This window comes from Gracilinanus agilis, chromosome 2, assembly GCF_016433145.1.
Source record: "Gracilinanus agilis isolate LMUSP501 chromosome 2, AgileGrace, whole genome shotgun sequence".
Lineage (NCBI taxonomy): Eukaryota > Metazoa > Chordata > Mammalia > Didelphimorphia > Didelphidae > Gracilinanus > Gracilinanus agilis.
The window spans coordinates 533040433-533062482 of record NC_058131.1 but is presented as its reverse complement, the minus strand read 5'-3'; the positions used below and the strand labels follow the sequence as shown (position 1 = coordinate 533062482).

At 37.9% G+C, this 22050-nt stretch overlaps 1 protein-coding gene across 1 annotated transcript in view; it reads left to right on the top strand.

The window, feature by feature from the left end:
* Positions 1–10360: 10360 nt before the first annotated feature.
* The window catches only part of TMCO5A (transmembrane and coiled-coil domains 5A), a 21590-nt gene continuing 9900 nt past the window's right edge, over positions 10361–22050 (top strand). The window contains exons 1-6 of the mRNA XM_044660034.1: positions 10361–10395; positions 11478–11630; positions 12395–12518; positions 14811–14861; positions 18258–18335; positions 21461–21517. Of these exons, the coding sequence (XP_044515969.1) occupies positions 10361–10395; positions 11478–11630; positions 12395–12518; positions 14811–14861; positions 18258–18335; positions 21461–21517 (498 nt within the window). The remainder of the gene's footprint in view (positions 10396–11477; positions 11631–12394; positions 12519–14810; positions 14862–18257; positions 18336–21460; positions 21518–22050) is intronic.

Below are 22050 nucleotides of genomic sequence, written 5' to 3'. Positions count from 1 at the left end.
ATTAGCTCTTGGCAAAGGCATTTACAAGAATGACACAGTACAGCCAGAATCTATGAAAAACCTGTAAGTCTGGGATACACTCCCTGACAAATACACACAGAGTTCATAAAAAGATTCAGCTTAAACTTAAGAGCAAAATAGGACACATATAGTTTATATACGTGATGAAGGGAACTCAAAACTCCTACTATAGGGCTCATGAATATTTTCTCTCCTTGTAAAGATCCAATGATAGATTCTCACAATCTGTTCCTCTCTGTACCCTAAATATTGATTGTCGTAGGTCAAGCTCCCTGAAGCTACATTCTACCTTCTGTGATCCCTCTCTGTATTTCTGTCTGGAATATATCTCCTCTTCCTGCTCAACACAATGTTCCCTATTGGTCCAGTATCTTCCCACCAGAGCTCTATGTGACTAATGGTGATATCTCCACCAATCCAGTTGTTCCTCTCTTGACTAAATCAAAGAACTATTCACACCTGATAAAAGGAGCAGGGCTTAGAGAGACCCTCCCTTAAAACAATTTAGCACTTCATTAATATTTTATGACTGCATTATAAGCCTTTTATGATATCAAATGAAGTGGGAGGGCAATTCCCTCCCTTGGAGATACAATATCAACAACAATAACAGCAGTGAGGTACCCTTATCCTAGCTTATCCCAGGCCCTTGACTTCATCAAATATAAGATGAGATGAACATAATAACCTCCCCTGGTATTTATATAACTCAGGATTTTTGCCTTTTGTTTTGTTTTTTTTTTGTTTTTAATATTTGTGTTATTAGTTCCTTTTGCAGCCTGGCAAAACTTATGGACCTCGTCTCAGAATAATGTTTTTAAATATATAAAACAAAATTTGTGGCATCAAAAATTATAGATTAAAATAGTTCTCAACTATGTTAGCCTCAGTTTAAGAACTCCTGATGTAGATCCTAAAAATTTGCAAAATGTTTTAAATGCATTTGAACTTCACAACATGATTAGATAAGTTCAATTAGTATTAATTATTCCCATTTTAAAGATGAGAAAGCTAAGGCACAGAGAGGTTAAGTTACTTGTCCATAAGAACATAACCAGAAAGTTTCCGGAGCAGGATTTGAGCACAAGACATCGTGACTTTCAGACTAGCATTCTATCCAAAACAGAGGAAATAAATGAAATGGACAGGAAATGCTATTTAGAAAGAAGTTTAAAGAATTTGTCAATGATGATGGGGAAGAAAGGATACCTTTGAGGTCATTGGTTTTGAGATATGCTATCTGTGATTAGAAAGTAGAAGACAGGGAATGATTTTAGCATCAAATAAGAACTACAACTTCCAAAGGCTACAAGCATAGGACCACAGATAGAAAAGACCTCAAAAACCCTCTGGTTCAAATTCTTGATTTTAGAAATAGTTCAATGATGTGCACACAGACACAGAAGTAATAAGTATTGAAGAACCAGGATGAAATCTAGATCATCCTTTGACTCCAAATCTTTTTACAATTTTGAGTTGATTCTATCTAGTTTTTATGTACCAAAGTGGAGAATAAATTGCAAGAAGAAAAATAATGCCTCCAATATATAACCAGCAGAAAACAATACATGAAAAATTTCTGAGTTTCCATTCCAGAAAGAAAAAGTATGAAAAGAGAAGTTTGCCCTAAGAGTATTCTCCTTTTAATGAATATACTGGACACTATACAAAAGGAATTTAGCAAGTTCAACAAACAATAAAATAGAATGGTGAACAAATTATATTGGCCATGCAATATGGTTTTCTTTTTTTGTTTGTTTGTTTCTGTTTTTTTTTTTATAAAAAAACTAAAGGTCCCCCAACTGAGGCCTAGCAATGTCTCCTGCATATGGACACATCTCAACATATGTGGTTTAAAGTATGGTAAGAGCACACCACAGAAAGGAGGACTACAGGCAAATTTACTCATCTGTGATGAAATGTAAAAGCTAAAACCTATCCTTTGAAAAAACCTTATAATAAAAGTATCTCCATTATCATTATTCCTACTGAACAAAAAGACATCAGTAATATCTACACTGAAGCCTCCTTTCCAGTTAAGAGCCTGGAAATATTGGAAAAGAATAAATTTTAAAGTGTGTTTTATAAAGTATAGGAAAAGACCAAACCTGATGAATTAATGGTGATTTGAGAAATATGAAAGATGTGACAGAGATAAATTTAATATTATAAAATTTAGGGAAAATCATTTTCTTGCCTAGAAAGAATTTGAGAACTAAGCATTGTTCATTTTCATTGTCCCCCTATTAATTGGTCATCTCTAAGATTCAGATTAGCAAAATGACAACCAGAGAAACAGCCTTATAAAGTAGAGACCAAGGGTCAAGTTATCTTGCAGAGAATAAGAGGGATATAACTGACCCTGTAAGCTATATTCACCCATTTCAAAGGACTCTGAATGAGGAGTCTCCTGCCATATAGAATATGATTAAAATCTATTAAGTTTCCATTTTAACAAGCATATAGAAGAGCAGGAAAGTGCTTGGGTGGTTAGGGGGCAGAGGAATAGAGTAAGGGAAAGAGAAAAGAGTGAAGATTGGTTAGGTTGAGGGAGCAAGTTTATAAAGGGGGAAAAAACTATTATTGAGACTGTTGTCTATCTATGATTTCTGGCAAAACATTTTGCCTTTCTGACCTTTGACTTCCCTATTTATTAAGTGGAGGTCAAATGGTTTATCTAGTTCCCTATTTGGGGATTCAAAATTGAATATTAGTTCTAATATTCAGATGATTTTATTCAATGATTTTAGAAAAAAAATGGGTTTATTCTAGCTTTATGTACCATCATTTGGTAGGTATACAATTTTAAAAGATCTTTTGGTTTATTCATGATTTGTGATACAGAGAATTAAATAAAATAATGTAAAGAAGGTACTTTGTTAACCTAAAAGCACTGAATAAAGAGTAGGTCTTATTATAAACTTAAAATAATTATTTGTGGCAGCTCAAACTAAAGCAAATTCTTGTGGTCTGTTTCTAGCTCCCCTCCAAGTACTTGCCCTTGAGAACAAGGAAAAAGGAATAATCTGAGATTTCCAAAAGGACTTCTTAAATCTTAAGTTCTTGAAGAAAAAGTAAGGACAATAGGAATGGAGCATAAGTAATTCCAAATGGTGAGAAAAGATTACCAATAATGTAATCATACATCCTGCTAGGCTCATTGCGCCTCCCAAGCTGCATGAAAGATGAGGATGGATGACAGAAGGACACAGAAACAATCAGCAAGTAGAAGTGATGGCAAGTGCTGTGATTGGCCGTAGCATTCTCCTGTTACACACATAGACACCAAGAGCAGCTGGAATATCTACTAGAATACTATAGAGGCGGAGATAACCCACTCCATTTGGGTCACACATAGAGTGGCCATAAAGGCAGGGAACTAGAAGTAGCTATAATACAAGGACATACAAAATCCCCCCAGTTAGACTTCAGCCCCAGCCTAGAGAGTGAATTGTCTTTTTCACAGCAAATGCCATTAGGTACAATGGAAAGAGTATGAGATTTTGGTGTCAGAAAATACCACTGAGTACACTTAATGACCTTGGGCAAAACTTTTAGTCCTTCATATTCTATAAAATGGAGTAACCATTTCTATAAGTGAGAAGACAGTAAGGGCATAAGTGGATAGAGGGACAGCCTTGAAGTCAGGAAGCTTTAGTTTCAAGTCCTGCCTCTGACATAGACATGAGCAAATTACTTAACCTTTCGATATTCTAAGGCTATAACTTTCTAAAGTTAGTAGAGGGAGTTTCCAGGCAAGGAATTCCCTATGTAGATGAAATCAGAGGTCTGGACCAAAAAAAATAAAAAGGAAGTTTAAAAATAGAGATAAAGATATAAAGATAAAGATAAATAGAGATTTAAAAGTTTTTAAAATAAAGATAAAGATAAATAGAGATTTTTAAATGGAGATAAAGATAGGGAGATAGAGCTATGGGTGATGTATGCCTATGTCATCAGTCAGTGTGGTATAATAGAAAGCTGGCAACAGAGTCAGGAATTCAAGTCAGGTCTACCCTCTGAAACATATTGACAGTGTGGCCCATGGCCAATCAATTGACCTTGCAATACATCCAGACAACTCTCCAAGACTGTTAAGTCTGTGCTGTTGATTCACCCTAATAGAGAATATTTCCTCTTCCAAAACTCCCTACGTGATGAAATTACAGGACTGGACCAGATCCTACTATACCAGTTTGCTGTGAGGTTCGAATGGCATACCATAAAGTATACTACAGCAATGCCAATTATTATTCATGAGTCAGACTTGTCTATGTGCCTGCAACAAGGAAGACAGAAGCATAATGTTTCCTGGTGGCACTCCTTCCATCCAGGGCATAGGAAGGAGTCCTCAAGAATAGCTTTAAAGCTACTTCACAAATAGAAATGTCCTATCCACCATTACTCTAAAAATTCTCAGAAAAGTCTCCAGTTACCAGTTTTTCTTTGGGAGGCCCTCAAGGAGAAAGGCTCCCTGGGAAGGAGATCCCCATTTTTTCATCCCAGTTAAAGCTTCTATCCAATCCATTAATAGCCACAATAACCTTGGTCCAGGGCATTTCCTGAAGAAGCTATAACCAGCTGGAGTTAATGAACTCTCCCTATCATTAATTCCTAGGAGAGGCCATTGGCCTGAATTGTTACTTAATTACTCTTCTGTGTACAGCTTCATAAAGCAGTGAAATACCTTCTTTCAGGAAGGAGGGAGATGGTAATGGGGGTCATCAGAGGCCATTAATTTTACAAATAGTTTGTTAGAAACTACAGTATGTTAAGAAGTCACATTGGCCCACAAATCAATTCAGGATGGTCCTTATTAGTAGGAACCTACAACTCTATGGGTTTCTATGGGCATCTCTCTGTGGATTATCCACAGGGAAATGCCAATTTTGCAGATTTCGGTGAAGTAGTTTGATTTCTAGACATACATACAATGATTAGTAGAAGAGGGCTCAGCTTTCTCCTCCAAAAAAAAATATGAATTTTCCTCTAACAAAAATATTTACTTATTATGTAGTTAGCAAAAGGACTTAGAAAGAATGAAACAACAAAGGATGAGAAGATTGATTCCTATATGATTCTAGGAGTCATGTTATTATAGTATCATAGATTTCGATATTGATGTACTTAAAGATGATCTAGATGAACCCCTCTCCCCCGTTATACAAGATAGGGCACACCCATGTTAATACAAATAGTAAGGGACAAATACTATATGCAATCTCAGATCCTCTGATTTGAAATACAGAACTATCTCCACTATAACATGCTACCACTGCAATGGTTTCAGTAGAGTCTGGCACTTGAATGTACTGTGAACCTCCAAGGCCACATCTGAACAGAATGTTGAAAAACATTGGTTTGACCCAAAGCCTCACCAGAATGAGAACTCCCAGCACCATTTCTGCTGCATCTCTCCTCTGAAGACTCCTCCCCCACCCAAACAAAAAAAAGACAGAGACACATCTCTAGACATTTTCCAGAATATTAAATGATCTCTTGTTAACTTCAAGTCATCTCTTCTAAATCAACTTCCCCCCAATACCCTCATTACATCAAGTAATCAAGAGTTGGATAAATGTTGTGTGCATATGGTTACATGGCCCTAGTGGTCTTCAGTGAAAGATTCTATTTTTAATCATATAATTTAAGTCAGAAGCAACAGAGAATCATGATTAAAAAGTCAGAGAGATCTGAGGTCAAGTCTATCTTTGCCAAATACAGTCTGTGTAATCCTGGATAAGTCATTTTACCTCTCAACACTCCAAATAACTCTTATCTAAAATGATCATTTTCTAAGAAGGTGCTGATAGTAAAAGAAGTTCCTCACTGAGAGCTCTCTCACAGCAATGAAGTGACAGATCCAGTTAAATAACAATGAATGATGGCGATAGTGATGATAATGATGATGACTTCATAGGTAAGTATGAATTAGATGATTCCATTAGATTCACACTTACTGTTATTACCTGTTGTAGTCCAAAAAAAATGTAGTTTTTCCAAACCTAGTCTTTCTTGCTACAAGCTGTGCCTTCCTTTGTTATATCTCCTCCTTACTGTCCTACCCTTTTTCTGGAATATTCTATGATAGAAACTTCCATATTCCTTATAACTCAGTACATCTGTTCCCCTGACATCAGAGGCAAGAAACCAATCAAACATTCTGACTCTTTCTTCTCTATAAAAAAAGGCTTTGCCTCTTCCATTTTCATGAGCTACCATGATGCAAGGACATGAGTCCTCACCCATAAATAGTCAAGGGCTTAGTATATTATTCACCAAGTCCAGGGAACAGCCTCTCAAAGAAGGACTTCCTCCTCCTTCCTACCAGGATCTCCTGAAGATCACTATGGGCAAGCCTTTTTTTTTTTTAACCCTTAATTTCTGTCTTAGAATCGATACTAAGCACTAGTTTTACAGCGGAAAAGCAATAAGGGTTAGACAATTGGGGTTAAGTGACTTGCCCAGGGCCACACAACTAGGAAGTATCTGAAACCAAATTTGAACCCAAATCCTACCAACTGCAGGTCTGGCTTTCTATCCACTAAGCCACCTAGTTGGGCAAGTCTTTTCTATAACATTTCTTATTACATAAGGAGTTTTGAAGTACTACCTGGTTTCAGCATTGAGAGGCATAGCCAATTCTTCTGTAAAACCCAGCAAGAAATCACAGTCCTACCCTTTCTCACATCTCTGGAAAGATGAAGACAGATTTTCCTCATTTAACTATCCCACGGCATGAAAGTCATTCAACAACAATTTTTTACTCTTTTCTCATTCCACCAAAATCAGCATTATTCTAAGAGTGTTATTGGAAATTTTGGGGTCTTTGAACTACATTTCACATGAGCCCACTGGCTTCCTGTCGTTACGTGCTGATGTAGACAGAAGGATAAAATTGAGGGGCTGGTGTTCCCAGTTCTCTTTCCTTCCTATGGCAGAATGGCAGCATGGTGGAGTTGGGAACAGCAGGCTGTTTGAACAGCCTAAGTTAGCATGGCATGTGGTTTCATTTTCTAGAGATTACTAATAAATCTTATAAAAACCATAATATTTTTAAAGTTATCATTATATATTCATCTTCTTTTTTATAAGAGCTAGAAATACTAGAAAGCTCTAATCCAGGAATTATATAGCATGGAGTTTACATAGAAGTTATATAGAAAATCCCTACCATCAAGTGCACACCTTAATAAATTCAGGATACATATTAAGAGGTCATGTCCAAACACAATGGATGCCCATGTCCATGTGTCCATGTAGGTACACACACACACACACAACCCAGATCCTAGTACAAAGATTACATTACATATTCTGCATAAAAATTCATCCACTGAATCTCTACCAGAGTCCATTGCACTAAAAACTACTAAATAAGGCTTCTAATAAAAGAAAAAGTACTCAGACCAAATAGCCAGGGGTGGTTCCCTTATTCTGAAGTTCAAAAAAGTTCCCAAGCTGTTTGAGACCAGATTGACTCAATTTTTTCAGCTTGAATTACCTATCTGAACTCTCTTTCTGCTGGTAATACTTTCAAGAACCTAGGGTCAATTCCAAGATTCTAGGAGACAGCACAGAGCTTTGGGAAAGGTTTGAAATTCTTAAGATAAGCAAAACTTCCAATAACAAAGTATGTACCCATAATTCAAAGACCAATCTCATTAAGCACAAAGTGGGATACCCATTGAGGTTGGCCACCAGCTGATATTTTCACTTATGGCCACTAATAACCATGGAGAGATTACTGTGTGTGTTAGTGGAGGGAATGCACACAACTACAAAATTACCTTTCAAAGAGAATTCAAGGACTGTATGGAAAAGCCCTTTGTAAATTAGAAATCATGATAGAGGATGTCGCAAAGCTTTAATAGTTTAAAACTAAAGTCTATTCATTAAAGGTCAAACACAGAAACTGAAGCTTAAATACTTTGACCACATAATGAGAAGACAGGACTCATTGGGAAAGTTCCTGATATTGGAAACGACTAAAGGTAAAAGGAAAGGGGATGGTAGAGGTTAAGAGAATAGATGGTATCATGGAAACAACAAATATGAACTTGGACAGATTTCAAGAGATAGTGGAGGATAGAAGGACTTGGCATGCAATGATCCATGGGGTCACAAAGAGTCAGACATGACTCAATGACTGAACAACCACAAAAGAGTAAGACTTTTGAGATACCCTATATCCAGGTTGGTGAACCTATGGCACTCATGCCAGAAGGGGCTGCTTCCCACCCCTTCTTTACCACACCTGAAGACATTTTTCTCATCACCTGTCCTTCTGCCCAACAGCCCAATTGAAATGCTTCCTCCCTCCCCTATCTTGGGTAAGGTAGGGGTCTCACATGTGGCATGAAAGTACAGTTTGGGCACTCAATCTCTAAAAGACTCACCATCACTGCCCTTTACAAAATGTAATTCACCACTAATGTTATTACCACTACTACTACCACCACCAATAACACCATTGCCTCCTGAGAGGCAGTGTGACAATGGATAGAAATTTGGTCACAAAAAGAAAAAATCTCAAGTTTAAATCTTGACACTCATATGTACTGACTTTGTGTATCACTTGACAAGTCACCCAGCCTCTGGACAAGTTGACTACCCAATAGCCCAATATTCCCAGATAACTCTTAAAGACAAGTCCCATAAGAAGCCATAACTAGGCAAAATTTTTTTTTAAAAACTTGGAAAGAACTATATGGGATAATGAACAATGAAATGAGTAGAATTAAGAGAACATGATAAACAGTTACAGAATTAATACTAGAAGAATAAATTGTGATGGGGGCAGCTGGGTAGCTCAGTGGAGTGGGAGTCAGGCCTAGAGACAGGAGGTCCTAGGTTCAAACCCGGCCTCAGCCACTTCCCAGCTGTGTGACCCTGGGCAAGTCACTTGACCCCCATTGCCCACCCTTACCAATCTTCCATCTATGAGACAATGTACCGAAGTACAAGGGTTTAAAAAAAAAAATTTAAAAAAAAAAAAAGAATAAATTGTGAATGTTACCTCCAGATTGTGGACTGAAAGATGAAAATATAAAAGACTTAATTTGTATGAATGTTGGTCTCCCAGACGAGGACCTTCTCTGATGTGCAGAGGGTGGGAGAAGGGGCTGGAACACTTGTGATTGGGATTTATTATATTGATATGAAGTTAAACATATGAGAGATTCTTGATTTCATTTACATACAATCTTATTTTTTCTTCGTATATGGAAATGTTTGTTTTGGGTTTTTTTAATTATGGAATAAAAATAAAATTTTTAAAGTTACTAAAAAAAGACTATAAATCACAGATATGAGTTGGTAAAAGAGTCTTTGTCAGCAAGAGCAAGTTCCTTATCTAGAGGGAAATCACTGATCTGAAGTAAGTCCAGTGACTCCAAAAGATGAGCTGACCAGTGTTCAAGAGCACTCTCAGCCAGTCAGGCTGCTGCCCCAAAGGGATGATGAGGTGCTATTACAAGCAGCCTCCTATGACATGTTGCCCCACCCTACTCTGGATGACAAACACCCTCAGCCTCCCCTAGGGAACTAAGCAGTCTGTATCAAACAACAGGGAGGTGACCTCTCTCTGAAGGTTCTGAAATTCAATTGGAAGGTTTAGTTGGGAGATAGAAGAGAGACCCTAGAGAAGTTAATGGTCTGGGATAGTGAGGGAACAAGCACAAATCTGGAGGGAGGTGGTATCTGAGGAAAGGAGGAGGGAGGAAAAAGTAAGAAGACCAGGGAAAGAGATAATGAGGCTTCACCTTCTTCCTTTTCCCACTTGACTTTGGGCTAAGAAACATTGTCTTGACTTCTCTGGGGCTTGGTTAGAAATAGAGGATGTGGAGTCATTAATGGAAAGTAGGAGATTATGGATCCTGGGCTTAGGGAGAGGATAAAATAGTCAAATGCCATGCACATTTATCCAAGCCCACACTTCAAGGGTCTTAAAAAAATAGATTGGGCCTAGAGGAAACTTTCATTGCTCCATTTATTACTAATTGTCAATTTTTGTGGGGATTTGTTAGTGAGAGAACTTGATAGACTTGCTTGGAGGTAGGTGCTTAGGCATCCCCCAGAGATATCTTGTATGGATGAAATGAGGTACAGTAGGGGAAAAAATGAGAAGAGAACAATCTGAGGATGAAGCTAGGAGTCAAGAGGCCTGGAGTTATCATGGCCTGGGTTTGGGGGCAAGAGGGAAATGGGGATTGACAGCCCTAGTTTTTCTCATATCTGTTGTATTCCTGGGCTAGTTATTCCAATCATCAGAATGAGCTGTACTTCCCCAATTCACTAGCAAACATCTGTCTGTATTGGCACCTTTAGGAAACTGTTGATGGAAGAAGAAGAGCAGAACCTGTCGGATAATGAGTGAGTAACAAGGACTTGATAGTCCAGCCAAATCTAAACTAGGTGAAGTTGTCTCTGATTACTCTTGCCTCCTGTTTCTGTGCACCTCTCTCTCTCTGTTGCCACCCTGCCCTAGCATCCTAATGCTGCCTGGACCACCGCAGAGCCCAGGCCAAGCCTAGCTATACTCTTTTATATTACAAAATTACTCATTACCCTCTCCCCTCTTTCCTCTCTAAAAATTCCACTCCTTTCAGTGATGTGCTGTTCTCAGAGCCCAGTTCCCAGACAGTTTTGAAGGAGAGAAAATTGTGACTAATTCATACTCAGGTATTAATAAATCCAAAGTGTTTAATGGAATTACTCCAAGGATTTATTCATTTGAAATATTCAATGGACTAGAGACAGAAGGTGCTGGGTTCAAATGTGACCTCAGATACTTACTAGCTTTGTGACCCTGGTCAAGTCATTTAACACCCCCTGCCTAGTTCTTATCACAATTCTGCCTTGGAACCAATACTCAGTATTAATCTAAGATGGAAGGTAAATGTTTAAAATAAATGTCAATGACCTACAGGTAGAGTAAGATCAATTTGAGACAATTGTTCCTCAAATAATTACATGGCCTATTATATATAAAGCCAATCTATAAGGTTAAGTAATGTTTAGGAAGGAATTTTTTCCATAGCAATATGACAGTATAGCTTCTGCCACCTATGTAGAAAGGATAGCACAAAATCTACAGTAGTGAAAATCATTCTCCCTAATATTGAAAAGGAAATTTCAGGGAACCAATTCTGCCTCTACTATGAATCCTGATATACTCTAAATATACTTAGGGAGTAGAGGGGAATTTTTCAGCTCTATTATAAATTGGGGAAATCTTGCTACTTTGATTAAAATAGACTAGAGGAGGGTCAAATTATGAAATCTTCTTTTAAAAAATATAAAAAGGAAAAGGACGCAGGTTTTTATATGATCCCTCAAGGAAAGGGACAGACTGAGGGATGCCATGATTTCTAGAAAAAACCCTTTCTGACCCTACATATTATCATCCTCTAGTTTCCTGTCTCTTATCAGTTTTCTCTGACTGGATTCTACAGGTCCTCAAAAAAGATGGAAATCCTACGGTTGGAACAGTCTAAGAAAACCCTTAACAGTTTGAACATGGACCTTGAAAAGGATCTGCAGAAAATAGATGAGGCAAACCAGTCTCTTCTATTAAAAATTCAAATGGAAGAAGATGTAAACAACAGGTCAGGGTTTAAGCTTGAATGAGATTAAGGATCATTTGTAGGAAGCTGCCTCCTATGCACAGATGGGAAGAAAGATAATGGAGATGAGGAAGGACCCTTTCAATCTCTCTGCTTATTCTTTAAGAGGTTGAATTCTATTTTTTAAAAAATCCTCCTCTTCTTTCTTATTTTTTCTTTTTAAGACCAGTTCTCACTATCCCAAACTAGAAAAATTGTAGCCACCCATGCACCAAATAGTACTACTATTTGGCATAATAATTTTGATTTGTTCTGTTTCCTTTCCAATCCAAATTGGTTCACCCCTCCTTAAGACAGTCTGATGGACTCTTCATTCTCAGAGGCTCACTATATTAGTGTCAGACTTAGTGGAGACACCCAGTCAGCTTTAGCATCTACTGTAGCCCAGAATTTCCAATGTCAAGAGGTCTGATGGTCTGCGGACCACTGCATGGAATCCTCAACATTCTTAGGTAAATTTGTCTGTGGTTTGATCCTTGAGAAATTACACATTTTAGATGCTTGGACATTTAAAGATAATCTTTCCAAGTTGGGTTTGGGGGTAGGTGGAGATAGACAAGGAGTTAGGAGAAATTAGAAAGTTTCTTATCTTTCCTTTCCCTTAGTGATCTGGAAAAAGCATACATTGACACCCTAAAGTTCCTGTTTGGTTGTTGTCATTTTAAGTCTTCCCAGACTAGGATACTGAAATTATCCAGTCATAATCATCATTCCTCACTTGATTGCCTTTGTATATTGTTATACAGATTAGAAGATGAGCTTGCCCGGTTAGCAAAATTAGTACAAGAACAGGAGAAGAAGGAGCAGGAATATACCTTAACTGACAAGGAGCAGGATTTGAAAAACCTCAAACTGGAGACATCAAAACTAGTAAGATGGCTGGCAAAGAAGCATACTGTGGCCTCCATTCCTCATTCTGTTGCTAGTTCTCTGCCCAACCATTCCTGAATGCTCTTTTCCCTTTGTGTGGTTCCCATACCAGAAACAGTTAACAGAGGGGAAATCACAGGTTTTTGTAGGGTGTGGAGAGGAAGTATAGGTAAGGAGAGGTTGCTGCATTTGCTTTTGAAATTATTTCATGATGGAAACACTGTAAGAGCTATAGGGTGTAGTGAAACTTCACCATGGTTAACCCATGTAACGGAGATCCAGAAAAAAGCGTCCAGAGGCAAAATTAAGGTTTCTAGACCATTTTGGGGGGTGATAAGCCCCTTTAAGCAGTCTGCCTGTGGACTCCTTTGTGCCTCAGTTTTCTCATATGTAAAATGAGTTGGAGAAGGAAATAGCAAACCACTCCAGTATCTCTGCCAAAAAAACCCAAATGGGGTCACAGAGTTGGGCACAAGTAAATAACTCCTCAGAATGATATTTTAAATGCATAAAATATAGGATTACAAAGGGAAAACAATTATAATAAAATATAGTTATCAAAATATCTTTAAGGGCAACCATCTAGGTAGCTCAGTGTATAGAGAGTCATGCCTAGAGATGGAAGGACCTGGATTCAAATCTGACCTCAGACACTTTCTTAGCTCTGTGACCCTGGGCAAGCCACTTAATCCCAACTGCCTAGCCCTTACTGCTCTTCTGTCTTAGAATCAACACTTAGTATCAATTCTAAGACAGAAGGTAAGAGGTTTTTTTTTAAAAGAAACAAGTTCACAAACCCCAGGTAAAAAGTACTATCTAGATAAAAAATAACCAGGATGATGATGCTAAGTGCCAATACCATTTAAGGAATTAATTAACTGAAGCTGTTAATTAACAAATATGTATTAAGCACATACTTGGTGCCAGGAACTGTGCTTGACCCTGGGGATACAAATAGAAAGAATAAACAAACTGGGAAGTTTTTGCCTGGTTTCAAGTATTTCAAAAGCAGTCCTTAGAAAGAGAAATCAAATTTCTTCTGATTAACCTCAGAGAATGGAACAACGAGTTGAGAGATAGAAGGTACAAAGAGAAAAAATTGGGGTTTGATATAAGGAAAATGTTCCTAAGAATTAAGAGTGCATGTCTTTGTATGACCTGTGAGTTAAGAATGGTTTTACATTTTACTGTATCATATGTGGCAGGTCAGATTTGGCTCAGGAGCCTTCATTTGTTGAGCTCTAGATCATTTATTAGTCAGAGAATTTATTTTTAATATATAATGAATTATTACTATAATATGGATTTTGAATTAGAAGTTCCAAACAGTTCATTGACCTATGTATACATTATTTTTTTCTCAGGAACTCCATGGAATGTTTCTCCACACCCCTAGACCCCCAGTCGCCCCAACTTCATAAAATCTGATTCTTAAATAAGGGAGATAATGAAGCTCTTTTTGCTAAACGTGTGATTGTTCACCGTCACCTAAGTTGTTCATGGTTTTTCAGTGGTGTCTCCTTCCAGTGACAGTCTCCAGTCTCCTTTCAGTGGTGAAGAAGTTAAGAGTTTTGATGGACAACCTCCCAATTAGATATTTACCAATAAGAGATGTCTTAGGATGTCCATGAGAGGGACTGACTAATAAGCTCCCAAAATTGTATGTATAGACCTGAGCCAGGGGACTTTGGGGTCTTTGATTACCAATCATTTGACCAAATTAATTTGTCTTGACCAGTCAATTAATAAATTAACTTAATACACAGAACAACTGACTCAAGGAATTTTAATCATTACATTAGGTATATTAAAAAGGGGATTCCTTTTCTGGTGGTATTGATCAGGTTGATATAGCCCTTGAGTTTCCTTCCAATGCTGAACTTCTGTGATTCTGAGAAAAAGATATTAGTCACAGGCCAAATTCCAAAGCAGTATTAATGGGGTTGAAAGCATTAGATGGTACAGTGGATTGAACACCTGAAGTCAGGAAATCTTCACATTCTGAGTTCAAATCCAGCCTCAGACACTTACTAGTTCTATGAACCCTGGACAAGCCACTTAACCCTATTTGCCTCAGTTTCTACATCTGTAAAATAAGCTGGAGAAGGAAAGGGCAAACCACTCCAGTATCTTTGCCAAGAAAATCCCAAATGGGGTCACAAAGAATGAGACACCACTGAAAAATGACTAAGCAACAAACATCAATGGAGGTAGAGGCAGAAAAGATACTGATATGAGCACAGCATTATATGAATAATTAGAGGTACCTATCTTCTTTCTTTCTTTCTACAGGAAAAGATCAATGAGGCTCTGACCCAGGGTATAGTAGAGCTTCAGAGTCAGGTAAGGCATGACTCTAATAAGCCCAACAGGGTTACTAAATTCTCCATAGCAGCAACTTTCACTGAACAAAAAGGCACCAGGATGAAAGTGACCACAAAGGAACCACATTCCTCAAAAGGAGGGTCTATAATCTCCATTTCTTTGCTTAGATGGTTGAAGGTGAGGCAGCATAGTATAGTGGATAGAGTGCTGGCCTTGGAATCAGGAAGCCATATATTCAAATCTTGCCTCTAATACTTACCAGCTATTCGACCCCTGGGTATTTAAGTCACTTTGTGTCTCAGAGCCTCAGTTCCCCCTTTGTAAAATGGGGATAATAGTATTACTTCACAGGAATGCTGTGAGAATGACATGAAATTATATGATAATCACTTTGCAAACCTTAAAACATTATATAAATGGGAGCTGTTATTATTTGTTATGGGTGATAACAAACATTTTAAACCCTTATATCTAGACTGAGGCTCATTATAAAAGAGAGGGAAGGGGTAGGACCTGTCCTTGAAATGAATGAATGAGTTTTAAGGTAATTTGTGGGGCAGATAACCTGATTCAGTGGGGAAAGCACTGTATTTGAAGCCATAGGAACCCTGGATTCAAATCCCAGCTCTTTTTCTATTACCCGTGTGACCTTAGACAAGTCACACAACCTCTCCAAGACTCAGTTTCCTCATCTGTAAAAAAAATGAAGTTGGACTAGATGAACTCCAAGGTCTCTTTCAGTTCTTAAACTTAAGATTCTATGATCCTTCAAGGGTATCCTCTATTCTCTGGATTCCAGCAGATACCATTTTATTATATAGGGCTACATCTATGGCAGGGTGATCTAGGATCTGCCTCAGAATGAAGAATTTTTCCCAGGATGGGGAAATCTAAAGAACTACTGACATACAAGCATGAACCTTTAAAGAAGGAGGTAGGAGTTCAGCCTAGTGATAGCGTAGGCAGACACTGGTGAGCCGGAAAGGTTGTAGCAATGTCCAGAAAGATTCAACAATGAGAATGATACAAAGAGAGGCAGGAGGGAAAACTTAATTGTATCCCTAGTTCCTCAAGTTATGACAGTGCCCAACCTCTGCCCCAAGGATCTGTTTGCTTCAACTGGCCTAGTTGGAGAATGAGAGAGTGGCAGAATGAATAAAAAATACCATTAGATAATACCTTCACAATTATTTCCTTCCTATTTTGCCTTGTCACTGAGAAAGGAAACCTAGCCCTGATCCAGCAAATTGGTCCCTCCAGTGCAAATAGAAGGTGACTCTCCAGAGGCTGCCTTGTAGCACATATTACCGCCCAAGTAGAGGGGCATCATGCTGCCTAAGGATTTATCCCTTCCCAGCACTGGCAAGGGCAATTCTCTTCTGGGAAGACTGCAGTCACCCCAATGTCAGGAACATCATTTCCCCATGAAGATATTTTTTTGGTTCTGCCTGGTTTCTCAAAATTTCCTGAGGCTCAGAAGCTGGAGATTAGGCAGGATTTGAAGGTTTAAGAGGAGAACAGCAGAAAAATTCCCCCCAAAAAAGTTATCTCAAGATAAACACTTCCTAAATTCAGGTTGGGATTGGGGAAGAGGCTTTAAGCACATTCAGTTCAGAGCTGGTCTTTCCAGTAGAATTTGAGTGTAATGAAATGACAAATGCAGAGTCTATGTAATAACGGTAAAAACAAACAAACAAAAAACAATACTTTTGAATTCTGGGAATCTGTCTTAAAATTCTGGTTTTTATCACTATCTATTTGACTTTGAACAAGTCAGTGAACTTCCCTTAGTCTCTCTTTCTTCTGTTTAATGGAAGAAGGCTTAGAGGTAGAAGACAACTTCAGGGACACTGGAATTACTTTCCCAGGTCTAGTTCTGCCTAGTTTCTCAATATGCTCTTTCCTGGGGTCTGGAATAGGCCAAATTTCAACAACCTAGATGAAAGAGTGTTGGTCTCAGAGTCAATAGAATGAGATTCTATCCTTGTTCTCTGACCCCAACTCTGGATCTCTGTTTCCTTCTCTATAAAATAAAGGCAGTTGGTCAAGAAAGTCACTTGGGTCCCTTCTGGCTTTGAACAGTCTTTCATCTATCTATCTATTTGAAGACATGGGTTCCATTTGACTCCACCCTAACAGCCTCGGTTTCCTTAAGAAATTAATTTGCCTTTCAATGTGATCTTGGGCAAGTCATTTCCCATTTCTTGGGTCTCAGTTTCCTCATCTGTAAAATCAAGGAAATAGATTAAAGCAGTGGTGTCAATTTCAAAAAGAAACACATCCCTGGAGACCATATGTTGACTTAGAAAACTATATTATTATCTGTTTTATTGTATTTTTATTTTTTGTTAATTACTTCTCAGTTATATTTTAATCTGATTCTGACCATGCTAGGGAGTGTTGAGCAACATAGCCCCAAAGACAGTGAGTTTGACACCTCTGGAAAAAAAGAATCCCTAAGTTCTCTTAACTCCAATATGATACTTTGAAAGGGATTTTTTTTTTGGTGGGGGCTACTAGAGGAGTGGATTTCAAGCTCTCTTTCAGCAGTTATTTGCTTGCTATAAGCTTTCCATCTCTACTCCAACCATCCCAAATCACCCCCATTTGTTAATAAGGCTTCTTAGATGTTGAGTATAAAGAAACAACTAATTATCTTTGCTAAGTAGCAAGGTCAGTTTAAACAGGAAATTACCTAATATCCCTCTTCTCCTAAATGAGATGGAGGAAAATCCCCATCTCTAACTAGCATAGGTCTTATAGTATTCTAGGATCTCTAACTCACCTTTTGGGGATAATGTCCATTCCTTTTTCACTCTTACCCCAGAGGGTACTTTTTGTGCTACATTCCCTGGGCAAACTTCTGGGGGCTTGTAGTCAAGAAGTCCTAGTGATGGTCTTGCCCTTGGGATGATTTCACAAAGGAACTCTAGCTCCCCTAATTATATTTGGTCCCCAAGAGATTCCCAGTTTCCCCAATCTAAGTACTTGCTTCAACACATTCCATTTCTAGAATGTGGGGATGAGGATAGCACATTCAATTGGGTTTAAGGAAATGACAGATAAAATCAGAATGAGCCTATCTGAGGCTTCTTTTTTCTCCAAGATAGTCAACCCCAAACCTGAGTGACTTAGAATGGATGTGAGGCTTAGGTTTAAGGATGTGTCTGACTTGGTTGGCACTGTGAGGTCCAAAAATAAGGAAAAGAGGAGACTTCACTGGGCTTGCTAGAACAAAATGGTTTCTAAGAAAAGGAGAGCCATTAACACCATGACTCCTGTTCAGGAGCTTCAGTATTCCTTTGCCCACTTCCCCTTCCCTTGCAACCAGGGGAAACTCAAGAGCCCATTAGCCCTAGAATAGTATGTTTGTACATCTCATTCAGCTCAATATACTTTTATGTGAAACTACAGCTTTCAGGGAAAACGCATGCGCCCAAAGCACTTCTGCCTGCGGAAGAAAACTTATCGGAATCCCCAGAAGTGGCAAAGGTGAGTGAAAATGTATTCCTAGGACTGTTTAGGTTTAGGGAACTGCTAATTCCCAGGGGTCAGCTCTCAAGGTCAGCATGAATCCACACAGTTCTGAGCTCCTGCCAAGACTAAATGAGTCAAGAGTTTCCAAGTTTACCAATGGCCTAAAACCAAATTCCTTATTCTGGCTTCCTTCAGAATTGACCCCTGCCCTTTACTTATTCATTTAACCAATATTTGTTGTGTGACCTGAAATTTTCTGAAGTATTTGTTGTATAGCTTCCTATAAAAATAAGAACACACATTTATATAGTTTTAAGGTTTGCATGATCTATACTAAAGCTTAGAAAAGTTGAGAGACCTGCATGTGCCTTCTCCAATGTAACAATACAGATTCTTAGAAATGTGAAGGCTTACAAAGCTTGTCTCATTTGATCCTCACAAAAACTCCAAGAGTTGTTGATACAGAAAATAGTATTGCATCATCATTAGTGCTTGGCATAATGCCTGGTACATAGTAGGCTCTTAATAAGTATTCATTGATTGATTATTGATTGACTGATTATCCTCATGGTATCGAAGAAGAAACTGAGGCACACAGACTGAGAATATAGAAAAGGGAGAGGTCACTATGGTCTAGAGTGGCTGAGAGAGGAGAGAGGCTTATCATAAGAACATAGACTTAAAGTTAGGACATCTAGAAGTTGGAGGCAATCTAGTCCAATTCCTTACTTTTACAGTTAAAGAAATGAGGACCACCCCCCATCCCAGAGTAAAGTAATTTGTCCAACGTCAAACAAGTAGTATAAGTGATAAAGCTAGGAAAAGAACCCAAACTCCAAATATAGTGCTCTCTTCACTGCACATTGCCCTCTTGGAAAAGGTGGGACTAGAGTGGGGTTATGAAGAATGGAGAGGTTTGGGATAGTCAAAGAGGGAGGACAACATTCTAGACAGTTCGGAACACAGAAAATTCCAAAAGGTAAAAATGATGAACACATTCATCAAAATGCCAGAAATGCACTAGAATTTTAGAATTACCTAGAAAGTCCTTAATAAGATCATAGATTAACATCTAGATGAGGCTTCAAAAATCAGTTAATACAATGCCCTCAATTTATAAAGAAACCAAAACTCAGTAAATTTAAATGATTTATCTGTGGGTCACACTGATAGTAATAGTAGAGCCAGGATTTGAATACAGGTCCTCCAATTCTATCTCCAGTGCTCTTTTCATTGAACCACACTGCCTTCTGGGGATAAGGGAAATGTTGTGGGCAGAGAAGGAAAGACTAAAGCTGGGCCTTGAAAGATGGAAATTATGTGGATAGTCAAAAGAGAAGGTGACATATATTCCAGGCAAAGGAACACAATCTAAGAAAAGATCCCAAAAGGGAGAATGACAATAATAATAATAATACTTTTTGGGTGTAAGGAAATGGCCAGTAAGTCTTTCCCAAGATCATGGTTTGAGAGTTTACAAGGGACTTCAGAGATCATTTAATCCAAACCCCTTACTTTACAGATGGGGAAACTGAGACTTGGAAAGGTTAAGTGGCTCACCCAAGGTTACCCAGGTTGTTCTTTGGATTCTATATCCATTGCTTTTTCCACTATACCAAATGAGAAAGGGGCCCATCTGAGAAGTACCAATATGGCAGCAAAATCTCACTTTAACGTAAATAACCCCAGGTGCTCTATGCCCTTCATTACCTTAGAGATGAAAATCTTGATATGCAGACTCATGGAACCAAAGCGTCAAAAGGAATCTTATAAGCCATCTAATTTCATCATACGTCCAGTGCAGAAATTTTTTCTCTAATATCTTTGACATCAAAGAATCTAGGCCTGCTTGAGAGAGCTTCTAGTCACAAGAAATCAGTTGTCCTCACATATGGCCAGTAGAGGATAGGAAACATCTTTTACTATCTCCCTACCTAAGAAATTTCCAAATTTTCATAAATTGGAAATAAAAGTTATGCATAAATTATTCATAGCCAGGCATAGTTTCCAATGGTTACTAAGGGTAATAAAAGGAACATAAGATCAGAAATTTAGAGCTAGTCATCCAACTTCCATTTTACATATATGGAAACGGAAGCACCCATAGGTTAAGTGACTTGTCCAAGGTCACATAGTAAATAGAAGAAAAAGTTGGGGTAGAGGGAAGGAAATCTTGACCAGAATGACATTCTCTTTCTTTCGTCTAGTGTCTGATGAAGAGGCCAGTTCTTCTACCTGTACCCATACCTGAGTGATTGGGAAAATAAATGGTGGTTGTAACTGGCAGAAATAGTTAAGTCAGGAAAGAAAATTATTTGGGCTATCAGGTTGTAGAGAAAAGGTTAAAAGCTGATATTTGGAGAAAGAAGAATAAGCTAAAGAAAAGTTGGAAGAGTTGAATAATAGGATTACTAAGCAATAGCAAAGTTGAATAGCATAGATTTATGATAGTAGGATTACCAAACAATATAAAGTTGGATAGACTGAATTTATTTATAGGAACTGAAGCAGGGCTGTGCCCGGAGCCAGTTTAAACTGGATCTTGCAAGTTAATTGTTAAATTTTCAGTGTGAGCATTTACAACATGGAAATCGACTAACCTACAAATCAAGCTGATTTATTTTTTGTTGATTGTCTAGACTTAACGGGGTAGAGAAAATGTTAAAAATGCACATTAAACTTTTAAAAGTATGTCCTGTGTACATATTTTAGAAGGCCACTTTTTAAACATTTACCAACATACTCCTAGGCTGAAGGGACCCCATTCCCTCTTATCAAAAAGACATCTGGACAAGTGGGTATGGATCACACAATATACTGAAAAGAGCACTAGATTCAGAATCAGAAGTCTTAGATTTGAATCCTGACTTATTATAGTATGACCTTAGGCAAGTGAGTCCCTTAACTTCTCTGGACCTCTCTCAGGTTCCTAATCTGTCAAACAAGAAGGTTGGATTAGATCTACACCACTAACATCCCTTTCTCTCTAAGTCTCTTATAGTGTCATCCAATACCCTCTGAATTTCTGATAGTTCGAGAACAACATCCTGGAAAGTGATTAGTTTATAGTTTAGTTTGCCAAGAGAGAGAGAGCCATTCATGTTCCTTGCTGAGATCCCTCCCTCCCTTTCTTTCCGTAGATGAAAATGCATCAGGCTGAAATGTCTTTGGCAGAGCAGGAGAAGGAACTGGCCAAGGTAAAATCACTACCCTTCCCAAAGCAGGGTAGAAGTGAATAGCAGTCAGCTAGTCAGTCAATAAACATTTATTAAGAGCCTATTCTGTGTCAGTCACTTATAACTAGATAGAATCTCAGATTTAGGATCTTTATGGAGAAGCAATAAAAGAAACCCAGAGGAAAATCTCAGGCACACCTTCTCTAAATATCTTATTACAGGAAAAATTCCAGACTACATAAGCTGTATATAGCCTGGAATTATATAAATACGTATTGAGTATTTGTAGGAATTTGAGAAATATATATTATAGTTATATATCAAATATATATTAATATAACATTGCATATAATTTATATATATTCTCTTGAGTATATAAATATATTATGAATTTATAGAAATTCTATAAATATGTCATGGTTATATATTAATATATATTAATATAACATATTATATATAGTTTATATATATATATATTCCTTCCCTGCTCCCTTCATTCCTCCTAACACCTAATTAACTATAAATGGTTTAGAACCCAACAGCCCAGTAATGTT